General features: G+C 37.9%; 2 protein-coding genes across 3 annotated transcripts; one reads left to right on the top strand and one right to left on the bottom strand.

Annotated features, from left to right (window-relative positions):
* Positions 1–1,513: 1,513 nt before the first annotated feature.
* Positions 1,514–7,415, top strand: LOC105034009 (uncharacterized). 2 transcript variants are annotated; one of them, XM_010909028.4, is made up of 7 exons: positions 1,517–1,877; positions 2,605–2,752; positions 3,344–3,535; positions 4,620–4,748; positions 5,683–5,852; positions 6,115–6,245; positions 6,961–7,415. In XM_010909028.4, the coding sequence occupies exons 1-7, from the start codon at positions 1,658–1,660 to the stop codon at positions 7,039–7,041; spliced, it is 1,071 nt and encodes a 356-aa protein (XP_010907330.2). In that variant the 5' UTR covers positions 1,517–1,657; the 3' UTR covers positions 7,042–7,415. The 2 variants fall into 2 exon arrangements, 1 of the variants encoding a protein (XP_010907330.2); XR_003798998.2 differs by lacking the exon at positions 6,961–7,415 and having other exon boundaries at positions 1,514–1,877; positions 5,683–5,947; positions 6,115–6,248.
* Positions 7,416–7,918: 503 nt separating this feature from the next.
* On the bottom strand, positions 7,919–27,169 carry LOC105034010 (WPP domain-associated protein). The gene is given in 7 exon segments (XM_010909029.4): positions 7,919–8,494; positions 8,693–8,771; positions 20,254–20,355; positions 21,939–22,065; positions 23,583–25,056; positions 25,059–25,914; positions 26,981–27,169. Coding segments are annotated over 6 exon segments (2,631 nt in total). The 5' UTR covers positions 26,999–27,169; the 3' UTR covers positions 7,919–8,494; positions 8,693–8,717.
* Between the last annotated feature and the right edge of the window lie 539 nt (positions 27,170–27,708).

The raw sequence follows: 27,708 nt of genomic DNA, 5'->3' as shown, positions 1-27,708 counted from the left end.
TCACGTTGTTTCTGTGATCTTCAGCCTATCCCGACTGCTTCTATCTCTTCACCCCGAGTCTGTAGTGCCAATGCAAGGCACATCACTGGGTTGCCTCACTCCTATGACTCCAGTACCTCAATACCTATTGTATCGATATCTGAGCCTTATAATGCCTCACAGCAGTATGATCACCTCACGACCGACCTAGCCAACATTAAACGACCTTCCTGCTTCACCTCCTACACCCTAACATCATATGTCTGTATAGCGAGTAAGCATCCTCGATCAAATATCTGCCTCTCGTACCTCGGCTTTCCAACACCTTCACCCTGAGAGCATTCCATTAAGTCTGGTTGTTGTATCCTATGCCATTCAAGTGCTTCAACTCCACAATCATCCACATAAGGGATGGCTCTTTCCAATGTTCCCATATCTTTGTGCAACTGAGTCTCTCGACTCTCCAATTATTCACCTCAGCTTGTATTTTTAAAATTTAGATGCTACATCTTTTCTTGCACTATAGATATACCCTAGTACCTTAGTCATTAGCCCAGCTCTATCTTTTAGAGATTCTAATCCTTCGAGATACTCTGCCTTGCAACTTTGCATGCAGCCCAAGTGCTTTAGCATTTATGAGCACTCTTCATCCTGAATTTCTTTCTTTAGCCATGAATTGGTAGACTTTCACATTCACAAGTTTCCATCCACTAGTGCCATCGATAAGCAACCTTTATCATTCAACACTGAGCACATTGTCCTACAACATGCTCCCCCACTCTGAGTTATTGACACCCACAACAAACTCAGACATCCAGCTCTTCTGAACCTGGACTTCAAATTCTCATTGCTTTGGATATCCCTGTATCTGCAGCCAAATATATATATGCAATTTGATACCACACGTATCAGAAGATAACATCAAGCACAATATCGACCATCGACTCTATCAATCTTAATCCAAATATTATTATTATATTCTCTCACCTCTCACATTAAACTACTCCTCTCACTTGATACGTCTCCTCTCTCTTTCTCTCTCTCTCTCTCTATATATATATATATATATGAAATGAGATCTTAATTTGTACGAACATCAAATACATCCCGACACAATATACCGTAGACTTAGTTCTCTAACATATGCATATGCATGAATCGGCATACACCAAGATACCAACAATATAATATAAACTAATAAATCAACATTTTCAATCATTTTTTCAAAATTAAATTTTAATTAAATCAATATTCTGATAAAATTGAATATTAGATTTACCATTTTGCCCTAAGAGTTTTGAGATTTTGATTTTAAGTTAACTTTTTTAATCTTATCGTATTGCTCGAGATAAATCAACATAAGCCGCTCATGTTGGTACCGGTATTACATTCACCCACCCCCACAAGACCAACGGTCGAATTACGCCGACAACTCGTGCGGGAAGCCGCCCTTCCACTTTATTTCCCGGCAAAGTCTATAGATATAATAATATAATATAATCCGCCGCAGACCTTTTACTCCCAGCTCGTTTCCCTTTGGCTCTTTTGCCGTCCGAATCCAATTGTCTCTCCCTCTCCACAATAAAAAGCTAAATTCGAACCCAAAAGGTGTTCCTGCCCCATTCTCCTTCGACCAAAGGCGGTAGAAACCAGAGAGCGGAGAGAGAGAGGGAGAGAGATGAAGAGATACAGGAATGGGGAGACGTGGGACTTTGAGAGCGAGATGCCGGCGGTGAGTAGGAACGGCGGCGTCATCCTCGGCCTGGATGGCGGCACCACCTCCACCGTCTGTGTCTGTATCCCCGCCACCCTCCACTCCTCCGGCCGCGTCCCCGACCACCCCCTCCCCATCCTCGCCCGCGCCGTCGCCGGCTGCTCCAACCACAACTCCGTCGGAGGTCTCGCCACCTCTCTGAACCTCACCATTAAAGATCCCTCCTTTAATGGTTTTCCTTGGTCTCTAGATAGCCTTCATCTGGACACTCGTTCTTTAACTTTATCATCAGATAATTATTAATTAATCTGTTCATTGAAGTCGAAATATTGATTGTTTTCCGGGTGTTTTAGTACCGATTTTTCTTTTTCTTTGATAGGTAGATAATTGACTCCTTGTTGCACACCATAAAATGTGAATTTCGTGTTGTAGAAGTGATTAATGAGATGACTGGTAGAATCCATATCTTGTTGTTGCAATTTGTTGGTACATATGTTCGAATACTTTGATTTTATTATTTTGGTTATCAGTGAAAATGGTGTTTTGATGTTCAGTTCTGTCTGATTTCTTAAGAAATGAGTGGTATGAGTTTCGCAAATAGTTTATCTTGTTTTTGTGCTGACCTGATTTTCAAATAAAATGCACACTTATACAAGCTTGGATCATTCAATATTTTTTTTTTGGTGAATGAATGCTTTGTTGCAACTATTTAGTTGCTTGATGGGCCAAAAACTGATATGATAAAGCATTTAGTTCCAACTTCTGTGTAATAGGTAAAATGAGATTGTTCGTTGCAAATATTGTAAGCTGCTTGTTTATTAATTTTCATTGAATGATGACATATAGTAACATTTTTGAGGATGATTTTTTGTTTTTTTTCTGAGAACTTTATTTTTGTTTTGGATGCTCAGAAACTGCAGCCAGGGAGACAATAGAGAAGGTTATGGCTCAAGCCCTTTCAAAGGCACACTCAAGTCGATCTGCTGTTCGGGCGGTTTGTTTAGCCATTGCTGGTGTAAACCATTCAACCGATCAGCAGAGAATACTGGACTGGCTAAGGTCTGTTCTACTATTTTAATTTTGGATAATTGCAGAAACTCCATCCTGAGACCCTTGTATTTAATGTATTAAACTTATCATGCTAGGGCACATTGTGTCAGCATTAAGTTGTTTTTATGTTTAAACTTTTAGCTGCAATATGGTTATCTGAGAAGATATATAGCTCGATTTTATGTTCAACAGTGATTCAATCGACATGCTAAACTGTGGTAACCTTCCAATGTGCTGCTAGCATCAGATTTGGATATTTTCATGGAGTTGATGTAGCATCAGATTGGGAGTTTTTCCCCTCTCTTTTCCATATGTTTCAATGATTTTTTTTGTGGGAATATTTTTATGGAGTTGATAAGCATCTAGCACATCATAATGGCTGCAGATATCTCTAGAATGAGAACATGATAAAAATTCTATGCTCTCTTCGAATCCAATTATTTGCAGCTTGAAACTTTTAAAGCTTTTATATTTTTTTTGAATCTCTTCTAGTTGTGTTGATTCTTTGGCCTTGTGTTGCTATAAGTCTATACCTTTGAAATGATAGCAGAGTTGGGCTTTATGCATTTCTGATTTTTTCCCTTCCATAATGTTCTCCAGAAATATATTTCCTAGCCATGTCAAGATTTTTGTAGAAAATGATGCCGTGGCAGCATTGGCAAGTGGAACAATGGGCAAGATCCATGGCTGTGTTCTAATTGCAGGCACAGGTACAATTGCTTATGGGTTCACTGAAGATGGAAGGGAAGCCCGAGCTGCAGGAGCAGGACCTGTCCTGGGTGATTGGGGGAGGTTAGTTTTTAATTTATTTGATGCTAACACTGATATCAAGTATCATGCTAATTTGGTTCATACCTCTCAAAGGTGCACATAATGATCCTATATTGTCACATAAAGAAGATATGGCCTTGTCGAGATCTGTATATGGTGCGGAAGCTTTGATACTATAGTTAATACACAACTTACCATGTGGGCACATACTTTCCCTTTTTTTACTTTTTTATAAATGTGTATTTACTGAATCTAAAATGAATAAGATTCTACAATTGAATTTCAATGAGCTTGATCATATTCTGAAACATCAGTTAGGCTATGTGTTGAGGGAAAAAATAAAGAAACCTAAACGTGATGAACATGGCTTACAGAATCCAGTGGCTATAACATTCTAAGGTTATAAGCAATCAATGTAGATCATTAGTTATAACATTGTTGACATTCGACAGAGGTCATTAGCTTGGAGATCCTCAGAGATGCATTCACTGAATTAGCATTGTTTTGGGTTGGTGGATATTGTTGTTTTGGAAAGATGCGGTAGAAAAGGAATTGCTTAGAGAGTGGAATTTTATATCCTTAAAGTTAGGGGAGGTGATGGGCTAGAGATTAAGTGAACACTAGAATGATAGAAGCAAACAGATGTGGTCAAGCTACATCATTGAAGGAAAGCAAAGGCCAGTGGCTTCTCAACTTGTCTCATCCTTCAAGAATGTTTGGAACACATGACTGGAAAAGTGATGAGTCATGAGATTCATCTTTGTCAAACCTCTACCAAAAACACTTCTTCTGTTCTCCTATAAGTTCAAGCTTCTTTCCCTTGTGCAGACTCTCCCTTAACTCTTTGTTATCTCATTTGATATTCAAGCCATCCTAAGGAATCATATTTTCTCCAACTCTTTCTCTCAATCTCTCTCTCTCTCTAGATATCATTCATTCATGCACGCTCTTGTGCATGCTCAAGCATAAACAAGCTATGATGCTTCGTTAACTGATTTTGGATGATCTCTGCCATGGATGCACATTGGAATGCTTTTGTTTTTGCTCTGTTCATAGCATATGACTTCAAAGGAAATGTAGGTGACTGGATGTGTGCATTATGCAGTGGATATGGAATTGCTGCAAAGGCATTGACAGCGGTGGTGAGGGCTCATGATGGTCGTGGCCCCCAAACAAAGCTTACATATAACATTCTCAATGAGCTTGGTGTTTCTTCGCCAGATGAACTGATTGGGTACTTCATCTCTCTCACGTTTTTTTTCTTTTTAATAAGCTTAAAATTGACTGTCATATGTTTTCTGCAAGTGAAATATTTTTAATAGTCAGCAGTGTTACTCAGTGACAGCTTAGAATGAATGTTCTGTCTATATGTACTGGAATAGGATTCTTACAAAGATAAAGAGACTAATAGATCAAGTTGTTTTAATCTAAAACTGAAGCTATTAAAAACTCATGCTGCAGGTTAAAAGATTGTCATTAGATGTTTGACTGGTACAGACCATTAAAAAAGAATTAAAGATATGACTAGCTCAGTTAGGATTTCCTGTGTTGGTTTTTAAGACTTGTTTTCCAGAAAGGCTTTCTATTGGATTTTTCTTAGGATCAAAGTCAATTTTGTTCCCAAAAATATGCCTGGCACTGCCCTCAATCAACTCAATCTTTGTAACATTTACGGTTATTCTGCTGCCAATGACCATAACTTCTTTGAACATGCACATGTATCGTACAGCATTTTTTTCTCCTCTTTCGGGTAGAACATACTGTAGTTTAGTAGTGGGAGACACAATGAGGGTTGCACTTTCCCAAGTCCCACTATGCTGCAGAGCATACAAACCATAACCTCATCAGGGATGCAGGCAACTCTGAAACTCCTGTACCCAAACACCAACAACGATTCATCCTTTAGTCGTGCCTTCGATAAGTCCAGCATATTTAACCACCAATGGATGTGCATAATGTGCCTCAAATTTATGACCTCCTTGAACAGGAGCAAGGAACAGAAAAGTGCTTGTTTAGTAAAATTTGCCTTGTGAAAGCAAGCCTTTCTGTTTAGCATTATAGACTGTGTAATATGATGCTTGGTGCTATAGAAAATGTTCATAGCTGGATTAAGTTTAAAAGCTGAGGTTAGAAAATTTTGATTATTATTTGTTTCTTCACTGGAACAGGTGGACCTATGCAGATCCATCATGGGCTCGTATTGCTCGACTTGTTCCGGTAGTGGTATCTTCAGCTGAAGCTGGTGACGAAGTTGCAAACAAAATCTTACATGATTCGGTCCTTGAGTTGGCATCTAGTGTGGAAGCTGTTGTTCGAAGACTTGGATTGTGTGGTGAAGGTGCACTGTCTTGTAGTATTCCGAATTAATTGGACTACTGTGTACTTATTTATGCTTCTGGACATCTCCTGTCTACCGGTTCACCTATTTCCTTAGTTAAGTGGCTGGGTTTGAGATACCCTGCAGTAGGTTGTCATTCGCAAAACGAGAAGAAAAAGATGCCTATTGCTGAAGTTTTTCTAAAAATGATGCAAAATTTCAAAGCTATTCTATATCATGTTATATGGAACTTGTGTTAACTCAAGGTGCTTTTTCATTGCAGATGGGAAAGATGCTTTCCCGCTTGTTATGGTTGGAGGAGTTCTTGAAGCAAACAAGAGATGGGATATAGGGAAGTCAGTGATTGATCGTATCACCGAGATTTACCCAAGAGCACATCCAATTCGACCCAAGGTGCATAAATTTTATGGTAGCCCTTGTTTTAGCAATTTGTTCACTGTCAGTTGTAAATTCTGTGCCTTTCAGTAGTGATGAACATTTGTCAAAGGTGAATGTTCTCAGTTACTGATTGATTCAAGTGACATATATATATACCTCTCCGACCGGCCATCCTACTTCAGATTTTGTGATTTTTATTATGCATGTCATCTTTCCTCTTGATCTTCGTGCAATATTTAACTATAGATAAGAGGGAATATGAATTGAATTTGTCTGGTAGATGACCGGAGTTGTTGATGACTGGAAAGCATAACCATGCTATGAAGTGGTAGATTTCCCATAATCAAGGATAGATAAAGATCATATCTTTTAGATTGTGTTCAGTTGTCTGGTACACTGAGAAGGAAGATAAGTAGGCAGACATCTTCCAAATCCATGGTACTGCAATTTTGTATTATTATCAATGCAATGTAGAGATTCATATACAGTTTGGGATTTGAGTTAAACAGATTATGCTTCTGAGGGTCATCATGAGACTCGTTATGTGCTGTCTTTATTTATTTAGTTTGCAAATGTTTATTGCACACTAAAGTACATAAAATGTGAAATTGTTAGCTTTGCTGGTCTACTTCTTTAGAAATGCACTGCTATTACATGATAATGAACATATGTTATGACAAATGGTTTATTTACTTTATCATTTCTTCTGATCGTTCCTTCCCATCTCCAGGTGGAACCAGCTGTTGGGGCAGCACTGTTAGCTTGGAATTATGTCATAGGAGAATTAAGTGACCTGGCAGCCGACCATTAACTCATGGTCTCAAATTTCAGAAAAGTCGATAGCTGTACAGTGATACTGGATTTACTTAAAGCCTGAAAGAACTGTTAAAGGGATTTTTCGAAGCTATCCTCAGAAGATCAATCACCATTTAGGTTTTCAGTGGCTGTATGATTTCCGAAGGATGAGGTGCAGCATACAAAGCTGGCAAGCTCATTGGTCTATTTATTCTTGTATTGTAATAGATTTCAAATGCTGTTTAAAATGCAGAGAGAGTACCCAAAAAATGAGGAATGCAAAGCCTACCTGGCTGTTGGGCATTTGTTTGTAGGAACTTGCAGGGCTTTCAGTTCTCTTGTAACATGAATTTGATTTAGGAATACTTAGCCATCTGGCCTTCCTTCTAACTAGGCACTTGTCTCCTACCAAAAAACAAGAAAAGGGCACTTGTCAAAAGGGGTTCGGTTTGGCAATCGTAAGACCCACTAATTTTTCAAAAGCATTTTGGTTGTACAGGAGGAATCGAACTTAGCAAACGAGGCATAGAAAACTAGTTTCAGTAATATATGCACATGAGATTTGAGACAAACAGATTTTATAATTTACAATAAGTTGCCGTGATATAACTAGCATGGCTATGGGATAAAATGAAATATCTCTGATCTTTATGGAACAATATATCAGTAATCCAAAAAGCTTTTGATTATGATTCACCAATCCGAGAGATCATATCTTTCCTGACGGACTGATTCCATCGTACTGCTCCATAGATTTGTCTAAATTTATGAGATCTTGCATTGGAATCAACACTGCATACGTCTTCCACCACCCCCTTTTTTTTTCACATTGTTTCATTGCCACAGAAATCACAAAGAGGAAGAAATTGTTAATTTAATATGTGGCCTCCATCTGTCGGCTAAAACTAAATTTATATCATATTACGCATAAATAGTCTTGCAACTAGATCTTCTCAATCCATGGCTAAATGAGAACAACATACAAGATACGGCTCAGCCAGGGACCATGCCTGAATTTTGTTTCCATATTCAGAAAGCCCCCAAATGGCTTACAATGCCACAAGCTATTCGTGTAAATAAATGAGTAATTTACTGCAAAAAGAGAACAAACACCAGCATTTACATCATACATAGTTGAGCTTGTGCTGCATAATATCCATCATTCTACGTGAGATGGAAAGCAACCGACAGCTCTTTTCTCCAAACTTTAGTTGCAGTTGGTCAACAAACGATGGTGAAGCCAATGCCAAAACCACTCATAAAGGGCTGAAGCATCTGCCTGAGCATACAGCTCTCAGGGCACTGAGAATAGGTTGGGTTGGTTGTTGACAGGTCTGATCCCATGACACAGCAATGACTGCTTCCTTGAGCTATTTAACACAAACAAAAAAAGGCCATCGACAGATGCCTGCAAGAAAATGTACATTGCATCGTATGCTTGCTGGAAAATACATGGGACCTGGCTAAACCTGAAAGCAAAAGAATGAACAACAAAAGTTATCCTAAGACTAGCAATTTTTCATAAAATGACATCTAAACAAGGCTATCAAAGTATGCAACAGAGTCAATTTTGAGATCCATGTGTTTAATGCGCCATTACCGCAAGATGTTTTACAATCTCACACTTTAGCACAAATACAAGTTGACGAATCACATTTCTAGCTTACCTGGCACAGCAATAGATCAACTATTCTAAATATCTTCTCCTTTTAATTCTCTTTGAACCAAGTTTAGAATCTCCATCACCTGTCAGAATGTAAATGATAATACTGAATTATTGATGATAAAAGGATTAGCATAGTTTGATCTTCATGCAAAAATATCTTTTTTTTTTTTGGAAAAGAAAAAAAAAACTGCTTAATTGAATAACAAGTAATAAAAAAAAAATGAAGATCGAACTATGCTATTACCAATGTCATATCAGGAAGGAGTTTGTATATGGCAATGGAATTAAGGATAACATGAACCATGATTGAGTTTTACATCTAAGCTTGCACTTCATGCTACCTAAACAACTTCATACACAATTTTTCTTAAGGATTAAACATTCCATAGAAGAAATAATAATAAGAAGAAAAAGTAGAGCTTGTAATTTTATACTGAAAAGAATAAAACTTCAGATCTAGTTATTTAGTATACATCATCCATCACAGCAGCAATATCCCCGTCTACAATTCTAGATAAAAGTTCAGCTTACATTTAAATGCTCTTATTGTTAAATACTTGCAATATTGTGGGAGGTAAACTTGCATCATTATCATGATCTGAACAATTCTTTTTGTAACAAAATCCATTTATGTGTTGTAGTGATTTCATCATGTCCAACTGAGACTTAATTGCCTCAAGTAATGTATTTACATTTATATTTTTTTTAAGTTCTTAGTCCCCTATAAATATTGCTTGGATCGGTTTGGTCCTTTATGGACCTATATCTATCGCTGTGTGCTTTATTCTGGGATGGTCTAAATCAACGTTTTCAGAACTGTCCCGAACCGGACCGGCGAAGAATCGGGACGGTTCCGGCATGGAAAAAGGCATACATCGGTGCCAAAGAAGAAAGAGGAAAATAGGGGGAAAGAGAGAGGAGGAGAGGGAGGGAGGTGGGAGCCGCCAGAGGGCTGCCAAGCCCGTTATCGCCCGATAGGGCATGGCGGAGAGGGAGAAAGAGAGAGAGAGCGCTTGTGGGGGGGCAACGTACCGGACGGACGGTGCCTCCGTCGTGAGGCCTCTAGTGGCTGGCGAGCCCACGCGATGGGCCGAAGGGCGATCAAGTGAGAGGAGGGCCTCCGTGGCTCCATTGGTCGTCCTCTTTTTCAAATGAAACAGGTAAGCATAGCCAACTTTCATTTTTTTTTTGGATTTAAACAGGTGAAGTCGGCAACCACTTCACCTTTCACGGGTTTTTTAAAAAAATCTTTCGTGAAATGGGGCGACACCCATGTTTCATGCCCGCAAGCTGCGCGTGTGGACTGCACCGTCCACGGCCACGGCAGCCAGTCGGAGGCCGTCCGGTGGCCCCACCGACCCCTTCCCCTCCCTCTTTTTCTTTATTCCTCTCTCTCTTTTTCTTCTCCCGATTTGGCCCATTTTCTTCGTCGGTTCATCTTGGTTCGTCACGGTACAGAATCATGCTGAACCATACCACCGATCGGCCGAAACGGCCGTCGGTACTAGTTCCACAAATCTTGGTCTAAATCATGGTCAATGGGAATGTTATCTTTTGGGCATTTCGGACTTTCATTTTAACTTTGATCTTTGTTAATAATCAATAGGAACCCACAATCAGTTTTTCGGTATTACAACTTTGTAACCATCAACAAGAATCTGTTCTATCATAGTTTTTTTTTTTGTTTGTTTTTTTTTAAAGGAAACAAGTCTTAAAAATTAACACATTAGAAAGGAAAGCTTAAAGAAAATTATTTATTAATGAGATCCCATCTCTTTAAATAGATGAGAAACAAGTATATAAGAAAAGAAGTACATACTTGGAAAGCAATACATACCATGTTTAGAGATATACTAAATTTAAGACATTAAATATGTCCTTCCTATATAAGGACTTATTAAATAAGCATAATTCCAACACTCCCCTCAAGCTGGAGCATATATATCAAACATGCCCAGCTTGTTACATAAAGAGTTGAAAATACTAAAAGACAGACTTAGTCAAAATATTAGCTAATTGCTCAAATGACAGAGTGAATGATATTATGATGGTCTTGTTCATCACAGCATCTCTTTGAGAGTGTCCTAGATTTGTTTAGCCATCTTTAGGAACATGACATCAGTACTAATCTTTTCCTCCATGCTATTCAATAACCATGATATAACACAACAATCACTAGCCATCTAGTTGTCATATGTAGGATCTTTGAAATTTGAAGGATCTTCAATCAGGTGTCGTGCCTTTTGTTGGGTATCAATAAACTATTTGAACGATTGGGCCCATAAAAGGTAGTTAGTGCCATTGAGCTTTACTATAGTTGCCGTCGGATTCCTTATCGTAATGTCAGAACAAAGAGTCAGAAGCGTCGAGAGTTATTTGTTGTCGTTATTTGAGAATGCCATAACAGCCAGATAGGAGAACAGAAACAATCAGACAGCCAGATGGTGAAAGAGAGAAGGAAAGATGCCTTTACACGGCAGCCAGAGAAATCATGGGCAGTGTACTGCTTTCGTGATTAGTAAATAGCTAGAAGGACAGTCAAAAGACTTTTGCATGGCATAGGAAAGGAACCTATGTTGATTTGTCCAAGAACAGATTGCTCCTCGGGATGTGCAGAAGATCCCTCAGCCAATCTTGCAGAATCACAAGCAGATTTCAGCAAACAGCATACAGAAGCATTAATCATACCTCCAAGATGGTAAAGGGTGGCCGCAATGGGTTTAAAAGGCTTTGAGAAGGGAGGAGGAAGCTAGGGTTTTGAGAAGGAAGTTGGAATCCTAGTGCGGTTAGGCCTTGGAAGAGCAAGGAGGCGGTGGCTAGCGCCTTGAAGGTTGCCGACAAAGAGAAGGGCTGCGACATAGAAAGGTTGCCGGCAAAGAGGAGGGGCTATAAGGAAGAGGAGGGAGGAAGGAGGACCAAGGGGCTGCTGCCGCTAGGGTTGGAGGCTGATTGGAGGAAGGTGGAGGGCTGCTGCAGCTAAGATTGGATGCAGGGAGAGACGACAGCATTTTGTAGAAAGAGCGGCGGCTAAAGGAGGGGGCGTAGCGGCAGTGCGCTCTGATACTATGTTAGAAAGAAAAGCTTAAAAAAAATTCAATTCATTAATAAGATCCCATCTCTTTAAATAGATGAGAAAAAGTACATAAGAAAAGAAGTACATACTTGAAAAGTAAGTACATACCATGTTTAGAGATATACTAATTTTATAGACATATTAAAAAGTCCTTCCTATATAAGGACTTATTAAATAAGCATAATTCTAACAAATACATCAAAATGCAGACATAACTACCCTAGGGAGGTGAACAAGATTCATCTAGAAGCAATTGTGATCATATATCCTCCCATAAAGGAACACAAACTCTGACCCATTTTTGCCTCCATATGCCACTGCAAATTCTCTAGAGAATGGATGGTCCAAACCGTTCATGGGACTAGCCTCCTCTACAACATTCAAGAACCTAGCAAGGACTAGCATCAAGTATAATTTAGACCTTTCCTAAATCTCCAAAACTCCTAAACCATTAGGATGTTCTTTCTTTTTCCTTTTATGTGTTCTTCGGCCCTGACCAGCTGCAAGCTTCACATAATAAGCGAGATTTTGACAATTTTCTTATTCAAACCCAAAAGATAGCATAATGAACTGAACCAGAGAATTTTATTACCAAAACTTGGCAGGGAATTTTTCAAACCAACATCCTCATTTGATATACTCACAGTCAAGAAAACGTCAATTGTCAATGAAAGCTAAATTTGCAACCTAAAGTTATATAAAGATATATTAATTGTTAATGGTGTCATACCAGTTGCTCCAATACCACAGTCACATGCCAGCATAGGATAATACCTAGTATTTACCTCTAGCCTACATTTAAGTATCATATAGCTTCCTATAGTGGGCCAGTTTGAAAGACATGGATTATATCAAGTTGCACAAAAAGCATCAATGCCTGTGATCTATAAAGATCATAAAGAAAAAAATTATAGACTATTTTAATACCACTTTATTCAATAGTTAACAAATTTTATGTAAGTGACAGTTTATTGATGTGGAAGGAATTCAAAAGCAAGCATAAGGAGGTAATGATTGTAGAAAATGATAGGAAGGAAATTCCTAGGAAGCATTTAAATAACAGAAAATTACAATTTGACCCCCTCAACTTTACCTGAGTTTCACTCCACCCCCTTCAAATTCAAAAATTCTAATTGGATCCTTTTAGTATATTTATGAAGTGTGATCCTTCCATCCATCTCCCCTAGTCAGACTTGTGAATCTTATAATTTGCTAAATCTTAAATATACCCCCATGTCTAATTAAAGAGGAAAAATCACTCCACACTCTTCGCCCCCTACGATGACTCCCTTTGCACCCTTGCTCTACTCACTACCTTATTCTCTTTTGCCACCAACATCTCCTATAGCCATCATCTCTATCTTAAAGACCATTGCAGCTGGAGCCTATGCCACCATCATCCATGTCATGGCCAATCTCGTCAACCCCAAGAAGAAGTAGCGAGATGGTTCGTGTAACAACCCAAGATCTCAACTAAAAAGATTAGCTGAAAGATATTATTTGAATTTCTTAGTCCTATGTAAGTACCCAAGATCTTTCTAGCAAATAATCAATGTGAGAGTAAATACCCATTTGCACGGGTCTTCACATACTCTCCCCATGTAAGTCCTGGCATCCTCACTAAGTTAAGGATCCAAATCAATGGATCCATTCAACACACCATGATTGGCCCATGGTCAGCCCCAATCAATCTGTGCTATAGTACCCTCTAGTCCATATAGGCTATGGGCTGGGTTAGTTTTGATACCATTTGTAACAACCTAGGACCTCCACCAAAAAGACTAGCCGAAAGGTATTATTTGAGTTTCTTGATCTTGTATAGGTATCCAAGATCTTTCCAACGAATAACCAATGTGGAACTAAATATATGGCCGCATGAGTCTTCACAATTCAGGACTCGGTCACCATCAATGATAAGATCTACCTCCAAGACCTCATCTTGCAGCCATTGTTGCTACCTCTTCTTTCTTCCTCTCTTGCCCTATTTCGCTTCTTCTTTGGCTCCTCCTCTCTCACAGCTCATGTCCTGTGCCTTCCCGCACATCACAGTTGACATGATGATCCTCTACATGTTGATGATTTTTGTATCATGAGCAGCCATCTTTCTAGATTTTTCTTCATCCATAATTGTCATTTGGGGTCTAAGTTGAATAAAGCTACTTTCTTTGGGCATCAATCTCCCACCCCTATTGCCTTTTTGGCGTAGCGCCTATCCTAGGTTTTGGATTTCTAAAAAAGGGTCAGCTAAGAACAAAGACATTTAAGGGAGAGAGGAGAAAGAAGGCTCACTTTGGAGTGGGTTAAGAAGATAAAGGTGAAATTTTATGAAGTTAAAATACCAAAGATTCATCCTTTGGATGGTAGATGGTAGAGAACCAATGGGGCCAGGAGGCAAGAAAGTGAGAAGAACATCCAACTCCACTCTCCTAGTTCCCCCAGCTCCAAACCATTTAAAATGCAGAAAAAATTAATCATAAGCCTTGTCTCTTTGGAAACATCCAATAAAATCAATCATATAGTTGTAATAATACTTGAAGCTTTTGCTAGAATTATAATCAATCCTGGGCACATTGACAACTCCATCAGCACAAACTGCAATCAAGATTCATGTTTATAAACATTAAGCCAATCAAATAACAGAACTTGACATTCAATTGTGTATAGATGAAAGAACAATGAGCACAATGGCTGCCAAATTGCACCCAACGGAGAAGCATAGGGTAGTAACTAGTAACCACATTGTCATAGCCCTTCAGCATGTTGACATCCGTAAGGTGGTTCTTCTTGTTCTCATCCTAGAATTTCCAATAGAAATAAAAAGTATTAGGTGGAAATGCTCTAAACGATCATGGAAGCCATGGAAGGAAATTGAGAGATCTTGCCAGTGAGTTAATGGGACTTCTTGGCAGCAAAGAGCAAGATCTATTGAACCGTGCCAAACTAGACCGATTAGGGATGGGCATGGTTCTGGCTTTTAAAGCAGTTTGACCTCCCCACCCCCCTCGCAACTCAGTTCCACGCTCCCTTCTTGCGACTTGATTCCGTGGCCTCCCCCACTTGTGAATGCCTCCCGCATCCCCCCCCCCAAAAAAAAAAAAAAAAATTGCTCGCGAATGTCCCCCACTACCACCTCTTTCTGCCGCTACCCTCCAGTAAGCGCCTTCATCCCGCTCCCTCTCTGTCCATTGTGGAACAAGGGAGAAAGGAAATGAAGTAGAGAATCGCAACCACAGTCCTCTGTTTCAAAATATTTTTTTATTTTTAAATTTCAAATTGAAATAAGCAAACCATAATACCAATTTTCTTTTGGCAAACTCGGCAAAAACTCTTCCAACTTCAATTTGAAATGTTAAAATTAAAAAAAAAAAGTTCGAAATGCCCCAAAATGGCACGATATAGACTTGTACTATGCCAAATTGGTTGTCAACTGATATACTCTTGGATATTGGTTCTGTGAGCCTTGGTAGAGAGGGCTAGGGTTAGCGGCATCCTAGTCCAAGGCTGCAACGATGATGATTGGGGTGACTTCTACCCACTTTCGTTGGAAGTATTCAGCTAAGAGGAAATTTGAGAACACCACCAACACATGCTAGAGGTTCACTGAAGAATCACCGATCATGAAAGATGAGAATGAAGGATAGGAATGGAATAGTAAGGTTTAGGAAAGGTAAAGGACTTGGTATTTTTGTTCCTTGGGACGGTGTACTAATGGCATCAGATAGTGGATGGAGTGCAATATCACATCAAGTCAATTGACCAACTTAGGGATCCAATATAAAAAATTTGAATTTGAGGGTGGTGGAGTGAAACTTAGCTAAAGTCGATGGGGTAAAACTATTTCCCTCTAGATAATGTATGATTATGATTGTTTGTGGCCTTAGCCTCTAGATCTCTAACAATGGTGCATGTGAATATAAATTCAACATATGCTAAGTAGTAGCTCTAGGCTTAAGCAATGGGATATGTAAAATAGAAGAAGCAAAAAAGAGCAAAAAATCCAGGTGAGCCAATGACATAAAAAGAAGAATGATCACAAAGAGAGGATATAGAAAGGGGAAGACCTGCTCAACAAAAGATATATGCCTCACTGTGGTACCCGACCCTTTTATGGCTTGATACTAAACTAGGCCTGATCCATCTGACTAGCCTATGAAGTTGGATCATCCATAATAGCCCAAAACAAGCCTAGAAACTGGGATCAACCCGAAAAGCACTTGACCCAAAACCTGCCTGGCCCACAACCTACCTGGCCTAGAACCAAAAGTTGAAAAACAAAAGTTAATCAAGCACATGCTCTACATGTGGTGGGGGGAAATGAGTGCACATATGCTGCACGTGCTAGGAAAGTGGACTTCTTTTGGAAGTTTTCTTCTTCCTTAACTAGGAGTCGATGTTTGAGAAGACTCTGGCATTTGAAGGACCTCCAAGGCCTCGATCCTCCTATTCAAATCCACTCTGAGTTCCCTTCGATCTCCACCACCAAGCTCAACCATCAAAGTCAATTGTCACTCGATTTTCTTCCTCGCTTCGTCCCAAATGCCATCCGCTATGGTCACTATGGCCGCATTCTGACATTACCAGAAATAAGGTATTGAACTTTAAATCTTCTAATCAATCTTCCTCATCTTTCTTAGTCTTAAGATTATGGATTCCAGCTAGATAGTTGCTGGATTTGATGGCAAAAGGGATGAGCTATTTGTATATATGGTCCTCTATTTTGGATATTTGCCAAAAAATATGGATTTATTTTGACTCTGGCCACTAGTTCATGGCCACAGTAAGGCTTTTCTTCTGCAGTGGTGTGTGTCCCATGCTACCCCCGGCTATGGTTGATGTTGTACCCATCATCTAGATTTTTCCAAACCATTGAGAAAAACTCTATTTTTCTCGTTGTTTGAGTAACACCGGTCGTTGCTTTCACTGCTATTAAACAACAAACCACCTATTGTCACCGCCACCACCCAGGCTTTCCTCCTTCACAATTCCATGATAGAAAAGGGAGCCCTAAGTATCTCCTATTTCATCTTCCACACACTCTCTATATTCTTTCTGTTGTCTCTCTACTATCTCTATTGTGATTGACAAATTCAGTGGGTCTATTCTCCTATGATCAGGATCAATTCCATCTCAACTCTCATCTCCAGGTCCAAATTTTGATGAAATATTTTCTAATTACTGGGCTTGATCATCTATGGCGGTGTTGGGGCTAAGGATTTTAGTAATCATAGCTGAGTTTCTGATGAAAATATAATTTTTGAATATTAGGCTCCAAGGAAGATTTTCAGAGTTAGTTGGATTTGTTGGCCGATTATATTTAAAAGGTAAGTAATATAACCCTTTTTCTAGACTTATCAGCAAATTACAAATATTTACATAATAAATTCTGAGTTGAATTATTCATGATTTATGAACTTGATGCATAGAGTTTCATTCTTGAATATACCTTTTTTTGGAATATTGCATGATGCATTAGCGAAAGTATGGACTTTGTTATGGATTATACGTGATTGATCTCAATAAATTTTTCTAGTTGGAACATGAAATATATTTTTAGGAAAGAGAGCTTTGATTCAAGATGATATTAAACTCTCAACCTGACTATACTAAGGACCCCACCAATAGGGGCTGAATGTTGGCACTTGATTAGTCTCAAAGGATGTATGCCAAAAAGGGCGGGATGCTACAAGAAGACGTGCAACATAAAGATCCCATCAACGAAGGTTATAAATTGGCAAAGGACCCCATTTGCAAGTGTTAAATGTTGGCACATGATTATCCTGAAGGACTTTCACTATAAGTAGATGCATGGTATGCTGCAAGAAGATGCACTGTATCATGAGAAGGGTCTTGCCACAAGGATAATATGGTCAAAGTTCATCGTTGACAAGATGAAGTTGATGGGTTTTCTTGCAAAATTGGATTCATGATAATCCTGCAAATCTAATTTGGTTTTTGAACTGAGGTATTCCTTATCCATATTGTCAATAAATTTGTTATTTATTTTATTGCCTAATTTATATAGTTAAAAGTGTTCATCACTTGAGCTATTTGGCTCATTATTCGATATTTTATTGTTTTACAAATTCAAAGAACTAGATTGGCACAGGGATTTGATGCAGAAGAGTGATTAGAAGCAAAGTTTTGACTTCTTTATCTTACTATAGGATTTCTTGAAATTTGATGTGAGACCTTTGGATATTGTTGGATTTTGTAAAACATTAAAGTTTGAATATTAGTTATTTAAATTTAAAGTTTGAACTTTAGTTATGTAAATTTATTCTGCTACTTGACTTATGATATCATAATAGAATGGCTTGCATGCCTGTGATGAGAGCTTCCTATATATATACGGCGATTGTTGCATCTCTGACTTATGGTCTTGGGTTGGGGATATGACATCACCCTACTTTTTGGTTCTATTTTTATAAAATAAAGAGTGTTCTCTAGTCATGAACAAGAAGGGACTCAAACAATCATGTGTGGAGGCTAAACACCTATAGATTATTAAATACAATGTGGGAACAGAACTAAGCCCAAAATAATATGGCTTATTAAATAAATGCTTCAAAACAAACCTATTAGCCTATGTCACAACATACATATAAACTTGTTGAATAAGATTTCATCACTCTTCAATGGATAAATTGTATTCAAGTTTTTATATGTTCCTACCTTCCCACCCGCCCTCCCACTCCTCTCAAAATACAATATCAAGGTTTCCACCCACCATCCTACCCTATCTCAAGCTGTAGAACACTATAACATGCTTGCATGCACATATGCACATACACACATGCATAGATACATAAATATGTATATAGATAGGATTCAGGTCCGACAAAATATGGGATATCGGGATGGAGTATCATCCCATTTATCAGGATAGGACCATCCCACCATAATCCCAGCTTCCCAATTGGAACGCCTTGGGGCACCCCTTGTCCCCAATGTCAGGATGGGGCGGGATGGTGGCACATTTTGTTCTATAAAAAAATCAGGACAATCCCGTCCCATGAGATTTAAAACCTAATGTATGTATGTACTTATGTGGTCTATGCTCCCAGTTCTACACATATGACTTGGTTAAGATGTCAACCAACTAATATGTACTTTTTACATCACTATCCTTTCACTATAGGCCACAATTTATCTTGATGTTGTTTGTCTATTCATGAAACAGAATTACGACAATGTAAACTGCAGTTCCAATATGAGAAAACATCTTGTTGGGACCATTGATCACAAAGCCTATCTCCAGGAACAATGTCCTAAACCACATGGCTTCAATCAATACTTGACTCCTCCAGTGGATTTAGCAATTGTTTCATGTTCTTTAATTTTCCATGCCACTGTGTCCCCTGCTATGAAAAATACAGTATCTAATGGAGAAGCTACCAGATAAAGAAGATCCAGTCCACTCAAAATCTGAAGATCTATTTTAGTTTGGCAGCCTAATAGGCCTATGAACAACACCCTTTATAGGAGCACTTTATGAATAATTAGCTGGCTCTGCTTCAAGCCTTATTAAATCATCAACCACACTTTCTCCACCGCTGATGCTTGTCTTGGATTTGGCTACTTCAAAACCCAAGAAATGCATTATCATTTCAAATCATTGGTTCAGAAAAAAACCTGTCCACAGATGGATGGATCACTATTTACCTCAGCCAGACCCTTTCTTTTGCATCATAATTTTTCCTTTGAACTGTTTTAGTACAAAAAGCTTTAAGAACCACCAACCAGTAACAAGAACGCCATCATTATCTCAATAAGTATACAATCAACAAATTCTTGATACACATAACAGTATCTGTATAAAGGTATCTAAAGCAAAGAGTTTCATACACGGCCATATAAGCGACATTATTGAGTATATAAATTCTGAAATTCTAATCATAAGTCAAGCATAGAATTTCTGAAAGGAAAAAAAAGGGTCAGAGAAGATCATGGCTATGTGGGATGGTCATATTAGAAGAAGTACGTAATTAACACAGCAATCAATTCACACTTCTTCTGCCATAGTAAAACACCCTCCTCACTACATTAGAATATTCTTTTGGCCCTTTTCTGATTTGAAGGTTGTGAAGCTTTTAATAAATTAGCATGCATTCCTAAAAGAATGTAATAAGCACAATATCATGAGAATATGCAACATATAGATCATATCTCTTTATATAAGCTATCCATATGTAAATATTTTGCTACAACATGCTTGTCATTATTAGTATGATAACCCTAAAGGAAACCCAAAGTTTCAAACATTGTGTATGAGATAATATAGGTGTGTCACTATAAAGTACTGCTTGCATGCAATGCCAATGTTATTTACTGCCTGAAAGATTAAAAAGACAGTAATAGAAAATGCCTATCAAATTTTTCAGTCATACTCAAACAGCTGTTGAAAATCAATCATTCTTAACATCATTAAGTTGTAGAACATGCAAAAAATAATCAAAAGTAAAATAAAAATGAAAAAAAAAATCTCTTACTCCAGGATAATGTTGTAACACTGGAGAGTAATGATCAAGTGCTACATAAATCTTTCCCAGAAGACCCAGAAGAGCATCAACCTCATCTCCTAGAAGATCAACCTAAGTCCAAATAAAATATCAATAAGCAACTTCTACAAGTAAGACAAATTATAAACCACAGAGGGTAAATTCCTGGTACAAATGTCATTAAGATGAGGCATGCCACCGCAGAATAACTATTGATCTTTTTAAAATTTAAATGCAGCAGAAATCATGCAAATCTATGTTTTTTGATGTTCTTTGCGAAATTACCGCTTTTCTAAAAGTAAGTCTTTTCTCATGCCTTGATTTTTTAAGGATCACTTCAAACATATAGTGGAAACTCTAGAATGAGTGTTTGTTTACTTACCCCTTGAAGTTCCCTTTCTGATTTCATTTTATCACATTATCCCCAAAAATTCCAATTTTTCAAAATATGGAAGAAAGAAATGAAAATAAACATGATTTAAAATTAAGAATCTGAAATGCTATACTTGTAATGCATGAAACAAGATGACATTTAGTTCCTATTTCAGAAAGATAAAGGGGAAATCCATAATCCAAAAGCATTAAAACTAAAATTAAAATTATATTTTATGTTTGTAATAGAAGATGAACTGCAATTTAAGATGTGAACATATAAAAGTTCATATATAATTGTATGTATGGAATGCCTTTAATCAATCTAATAGCGGATATCAAACACCTAACCTCCAAATTAAGGGTTTAATTCGAGCTTAAAAAAAATTTGGCCAGTTTAAGAGTCTCAAATTAATCAAGATGCTTTTGAAAAGTCTCAAATCAGCCATGATCAAGCTCATCAAGATAAGAAAAAAGTCAAACTTTACCCTGAATTTCAGGCTTGAAATTTACTTCAAGCCATGCCGGATTAGAGGCAGGTTGATCCAGCTTGGCTCTTCTAAACAGCTAGAGAAAATTCAAAATCTAGGAGAACATGCAATAAAAGATTTAAGTTCCAGTAGTCTAGAAGATCAACATAATATAGCTGGAAGTTGAAGATTAGGCACCTTATCAGACTTAACCCCTAATATAAATGGACACCAAAGGTTTCCTCAGGCCAAAAGTGAATCCATGAAATATGTTTTTTTTTTTGGTTATGGTCATGCTTTTCTAAGGAAAAAGAAGAATTGTAAGGTCTAAAGAACTAACAAACATCACATAAATATAACTTCAATGATAAATTTTATGGAGATGAGCTTCACAATGAAAAGAGATACAGTAAAATTTGGCTCTATAAAAGAATATCATACAGAATGTTATGATTAAATTTTTAAACAAAAAAGTAGTGGAGAGATGCATTTCTGTATGTTGAAAGTGACCAAGAAACTGAGTAGAATTCTGTAACATTAACAAACCATGTATATCACATAGATCATGATGTTGGTTTAGCATGAAACTGAGCATAAGCTTTAGATGGCAGTTAATTTGGTCCAAAAATCAGTGTGAAATCTAGAAGAAAAACATCCCATCCAGACATCCATATAAAAAGGCTTGCTAATGATGGTGATTTTATCATTAATGATGTTTTAACAGTTAAAACAGCATTTGTGATAGATGGATTTAACAAAATATACATTAGCAAAACGCCAAGTCAAACTTGTAGGTATAAAGACATAAATGGAAAGCAAATTTCATGCATATACCTCAGCTTCCGCCTTTTGGAGGTTAGAACATCTGATTTCAAGAATTTGTTTGTACCAGAATTCCTTTTTCTTTAGAAGGACAGCCTGTTTCACTAGTGACTCGAACTGATGACTCAGCATATTTAACCTGTTAACAGCTTATCACATTACCTTCAAGTTTCAAGGAATTCAGTTCATGAGATGCAAACCTAAAGATACAAATATTAATCAAAGTCACAGATTTCAACCCAAATGCAATTGTTGCCAGATCTGAATTGGTATTAAATAAGAGTGAACTCCATGTGAATGCCTCACAGAGCACTGCAGCTATTACTTTCAAAAAGGCAGTGATAGTCAATAGACAGTGAAGTCAAAACTTTATTTATATGACATTTATTTTTCAAAAAGGCAGATAATTTTCTGGATCTCTCATATAAAACAAACAAATGTTATCAAAAATATACAATATAAGCTGACACTTTGTGGGGTCTTCCCAGATCCTTAATTTTTTTTTTTTAAAAAAAAAGATCACTCTTTTCAATTTTCATAAACTAAGTAATAAAGAATACAAATTTCATTCTTGATGTTAGCTCCAATTTTTCAAAGGACTTTATAAGTAATAACCAGGTAATGCCATATTCTGATTTCCTTTGTTGTTTATAACTCCCTATCAAACAACAATAGCAGCTAAAGACTGCCCCTAACCATGTTATTGAAGTGCAATCCAGCATCCACCCATCTCAATTCTGGAGCATCCAAGAATGAGATTCATCAATATGTACAGAGAAAAGAGCAAGGAACTAAAAAATACCATAATATATATAATATACACATATATGTTAAAATCTAGTTGCATATATGTTATTCATTTAGGTAACTCTTGGTTTGGGCCAAGGATCGCTGTGCTGGTACTGAAGCCCAAACCAGTTGCCTGGTCATATGGTTTGGTTCACCCCCATACCATTCCATGCTGGGCTCATACCGACGTCGTAGAGAGGGTAGGGTTGAGGAAGAATGGGAGAGAGAAAAAGAGAGAGAGGACAGGGGAGGTGAGGGAGGGTGGCGGACAGCAGGAAGAGACCAATGGAGGGCCACTAAGGCTAGGGAGAGGCATGGAAGGATGGAGGAAGGACTCCACCCTTCGGTTCCCATGTTTCATTCAAAACAAGAAATTAAAAAAAAAAATTAAGCCAAGTCAGCAAAGGATTGCCAAGTTCACCAAACTTCTTCAAAAGAAAAAAAGGCCCACCTCCGAGACCCTTGTTTCAAATGAAACAAGGGAACCAGAGGGCGGAACCCTTTCTCCATGCCTTCGCACTACTCCCTGGCCCTCCACAGCTCTCTGCCGGCCTTCTCTCTCCTTCTCCCTCCATTCCTCCCTGTCCCTCCCTCCCCCCGCCCCTCACTTTTCCTCTCTTTCGTTCTCCCTCTTCCCCTCCCTCACTGGTTTCTTGATGTGAAGGCCGGAACCATCCTGATCCACCTCCAATACAGCTTGGTACACCCCCAACCGAGCAGTTCGGGATGGTTCCACCGATACCACTTCAGGCTTAAAGTGGAATAAAATCCCTTTAATTCACAAATACTACTCTGCATTCATCTTAGGTGAAACTATAAAATTGCCAATCTAGAATGGTAGAGTGACAAGAAATAGTAAATAAGCACCTAGACTCAGTTCTTTTGATTTTCTCTGCAGATCTGCTTTCAAAGTCTACAGCCACTTTTGATAACTCCATTGCAGTGACAATAATGTGATCCAACTGCTTTGCTTGCTCTCCACCCTTTGTGTCAGATAGTGATAGTGACTTTTGCTTCTCCTCAATTATATGATGAAGCATGGCCTTCTGCTTTCTTTCTTCCTCCAAGACATCTATTGCACTCTCCAATTTTTCATTTAGTTTGTTTATCTCCAACTCATATTGATGAATTTGCTGCATAGCCTCATTCAACCTACTCTTCATTGAATATGATTCCACCTTGAAATCTGATATCAATATCTCTTGCCTACGTACCTGGTCTCTAAACAAACCAAGTTCCTGGTGAACTAGGTCAAGCTGCTCCTTTTGCTGCATCAGTGTGGATCCAGTCTCTATTGCTAATTTTTCCTTTTCCTTCATCACTGATGATAATGATGCTATCTTCTGCTTCAACTTCTTGTCCTCTTCAATTTCAAATTTTAATGCCTTATCTTTTTCAAAAATTTTGGTTTCAAGAGAAGCCTTTTCTGTACAATATTTTGATATAACAAAATTTATAGTAGAAGTCGCGTCCCAAGCAACTCCTTTAATTATAACAGAGCCAATCTCTTGCAGAGAAATGGTCTCAATCCGCATATCCTCCATGATGCATTTATGCTCAGAAATCAACTCCCTTAAAATAATATTATATAATTCATCTCTAATGCTAGTTTCCGTCTTCATGTCTTCCATATCCCCTTTGAATTTCATAATTTGTTTCAGGAAGTTAGCCTCCACAGAAGAGTGAAGCGAAATTTGGCTCACCGCATCAGAGACCTGTGAAGAAAGATGCTTGATCTCCTTTCTTTTATCCAAAAGCAAACCCCGTAGATGCTGATTGTCTGAAAACAAGCAATCAATTCTTTCCTTCAAACGGCACAATTCATCATGATCATCATGGAATGGAGGCAACTTTTCTTTCTCCAAAAGAATCTCATTGAGTTTCAAAATGACTTTTGGAATTTTTTTCTTTAAAAGTTCACAGTCCTTATCTTTTCTGAAAGGTGATGAACCTTTTTCCTTGAGAAAATCCCTCTTGAATCTGAACAACTCTTCTGTTTTTTCTTGCAAAGCTGATTCATGATGTCTTCTCATCTTGGTCATTTCAGTTTTGAAGTAAGATACTAGTTCTTCCTTTGTCATGTGCTTCAGTTGGGATAATTCAGCAACCTCCAGCATGACTTTACTAGAATCCTCAGATTTCTCCATCATAATGGTTCCGTTTTCCTCAGGATGAGACGGAAAATGATGATTTCCTAAAACTTTTCCAGAAAATAGTTCCTTTCTTTTTGCAGCACTCCATTCTTCAAAACTTTCATAGTTGTTTTCTGAGCTCGACAATGATTTGGAAATATCATCAAGTTCTTCACGCAGAGTAGCAAGTTCAGCAACTTTCTCCTGCGGTTCTTGATTAAGGTATTAATAAGTCCTCTTTGCTCATATAATTTTGTTTCAAACTCATCTTGTAGACTCCTGATAGAATTCTGAATCATGAAATTACTGATTTCTTTCTGAAATTCATGTTCCCATTGCTTTTCCCATATTGAAGTTTTCATCGAGAAGAATATGTCATTAATCTGTTCATATCCTGATGCTAGCATTACTTTTAGATCATCAATTCGTCCATCTATTTCGAGCAATTTTTCATCGGCTTTTACCGCAGGAAGTATACTGAACATTCCTGAATCCATGGAGCTTACATCTATTCTACCATAACAGTTTGAGGTCTTTAAATCCTGAAGATCTTCCTGAAGCCTATGAAGTTGTTCTTCTGCTGCAAGCTTTATGCTGCCCAATTGTTTTTCATAATTTGAATATATACTTGCATCTGAATAGATCTGATGCAACTCTGAATTTGTTTTCTCAATTTCAATCATGATTGCAGAAGGCTTTGGCAACATCACAACTGGTGCTAACCTGTTCCTTAGAGCTGCATCAGATTTACAAGACCGCAACATCTCATTCAAGGTAGCTATCTCTGCTTCCTTCGAGGCAATTTTTGCAGCAGCTTCTTCAACCACAGCATTTACTATTCCTTTGATGACCGAATCACTCACCATTCTTGAAATGCTGAGACGGCTATTTATCTCATCCCAGTAAGAATCCAAATCATCAAGGAGAAACTTTTCATAAAAAGCCGAGTCATTCCCAATGTTCTCATTTCCTTTAAAACTTCTACTTGATGACAAAGACCCATCAGCTGAAGTACCTAACCTTTCATCCAGGACCTCAGAATTCTCTAGTGGTAACTGCACTCCTGACTAAAAAAGTGCACAAGAATAACAATTTCACTTTAAGAAAAAGGAAAATATATTAATTTTAATGCGAATACCAGAACAAAAGAAACTAAACAATCTACTAATCCATTCAGAAATGGAAATACTTATGATTTTAATGCAAACTTCTGAAAAAAAGAAACTAAACAGTTCATTAATGCTAGCAAATCTCCTTAAATAAAGAAATATATGTATGCCATGGATAGCAGAAAAAATAGAGAAAAGGACCAAGAATAGCATAATAAATGAATTGAAGGTTGAAAAGAAACAATTTTGACTATGCCAATCCAAATTCCACAGGCCTGAGCCCAATCTGTAGGTAGAGAAGTACTTGAGCTTCCATCTGTAATGTATCTACCGATTCCAAATTCCAAATTTAGAATGTTTAGAGATCCTAAATCAACAATCAAATGATAAAAGTACAAACTTGGTGTCAGATAAACATATACTAATTCCCACTTCAAAAGGAAAAGAAAAATTAAATGAGGAATAAACAACGATAGCTCTGCTTATGTAACTAAGACAAAATCAAACTTCCAGTTCAGATTACCAATCCAATCCAGAAAAGACAATCAAAGAGCTAAGTCAAATCAAGAGATCCTTCTACCAAACCAAATAAAACATCCAAAAGGTACAACTATTCCAACTAGAAACCAATTACTCCAACAAATTTAAACAGTGAAGAACTCCTTAACAGCCCTCTGTGATGAGAAGTTTACTTCAAAATGATGAATTTGGCAGTTCAGAGATCTCAAACAGTCCATTAATTGCTACGCAATAGCTCAAAGCCACTAACAATGAAAGCTTAACAAAACTAAAATCATAAAATTCAATATTCTTATCTCTGTATCTCAGATAAATCTAAAAGTCTAATTAAACCAAGAAAACGTTTTAGAAGCCCAAAGTCGTATCGATGAATCCCTATATCCCACCAACTAAAACGGCCAAAGATACAACTATTCCAACAAAATGAACTATTACCGTCCATAATTCCAGCAAGAAACAGAGAAAACTGATCGAGTGGTCGAGAAGTAGTAAAAAAAAAACTCACGGATTCCATCCGTTCCATCGACGCAACGAAGAGGAGGCCGCTGGGGGGCAGCTCTTCGAACTTCCCGCCACGACTTCGCGCGAAGTCTCGTACGCTGGAGCGAGCCGAAGCTAAAAAGAGTATATTTTTAGGTCTGGGAGCGAGATCTTTTACGCCCTTTATCGGCTCGTGTGTTTTTTTTTTTTTTTAAGGGGTTGAGAGAAAAGAAAGCGAAAGGAGTCGCACAAGAAAAGTCATCGGTAAGAGGAGGAAGTCGCAGCAAGTAAAGTACAGCGTCCAAGGCAGGATCTACCGGCCGTTAAATAAGTAAACTGCAATTTATTAGTGGACTTCAAAAGGCTGCTGCTTGGCAGCACCGATCCCGCTCACACCACCGGTGTTATGTTGCAGTTGGTGCAGGGAAAATAATCTGAAGGTGACCATTAATGCTGACTTAGCAACTTGGTACTTTGAGTGCTCAGAGAAACTTGGCCTCTAAAATGAAAATGAATCACTTCTACTCATTTTTCTATAAAAGAAATTCTATTTCTGTGACCACTTAATTTCACAATAATGGTATTTGGTCACCAAATTAGAACTTTTTCCTTTTTCGACAAAATCTTTTTTGAAGTGGGACCCTCGCTGATGAATTTCCACAGATAGGAGAATAAAGGAGGGGAGGGAGGAGGGAAAAAAAAAAAAAAAAGCTGCCACAATCATACCCACTGGTACCAGAGGCATAGCAAATG

This window comes from Elaeis guineensis, chromosome 2 (genome assembly GCF_000442705.2).
Source record: "Elaeis guineensis isolate ETL-2024a chromosome 2, EG11, whole genome shotgun sequence".
Lineage (NCBI taxonomy): Eukaryota > Viridiplantae > Streptophyta > Magnoliopsida > Arecales > Arecaceae > Elaeis > Elaeis guineensis.
This window is presented reverse-complemented; position numbering and strand designations above follow the sequence as displayed.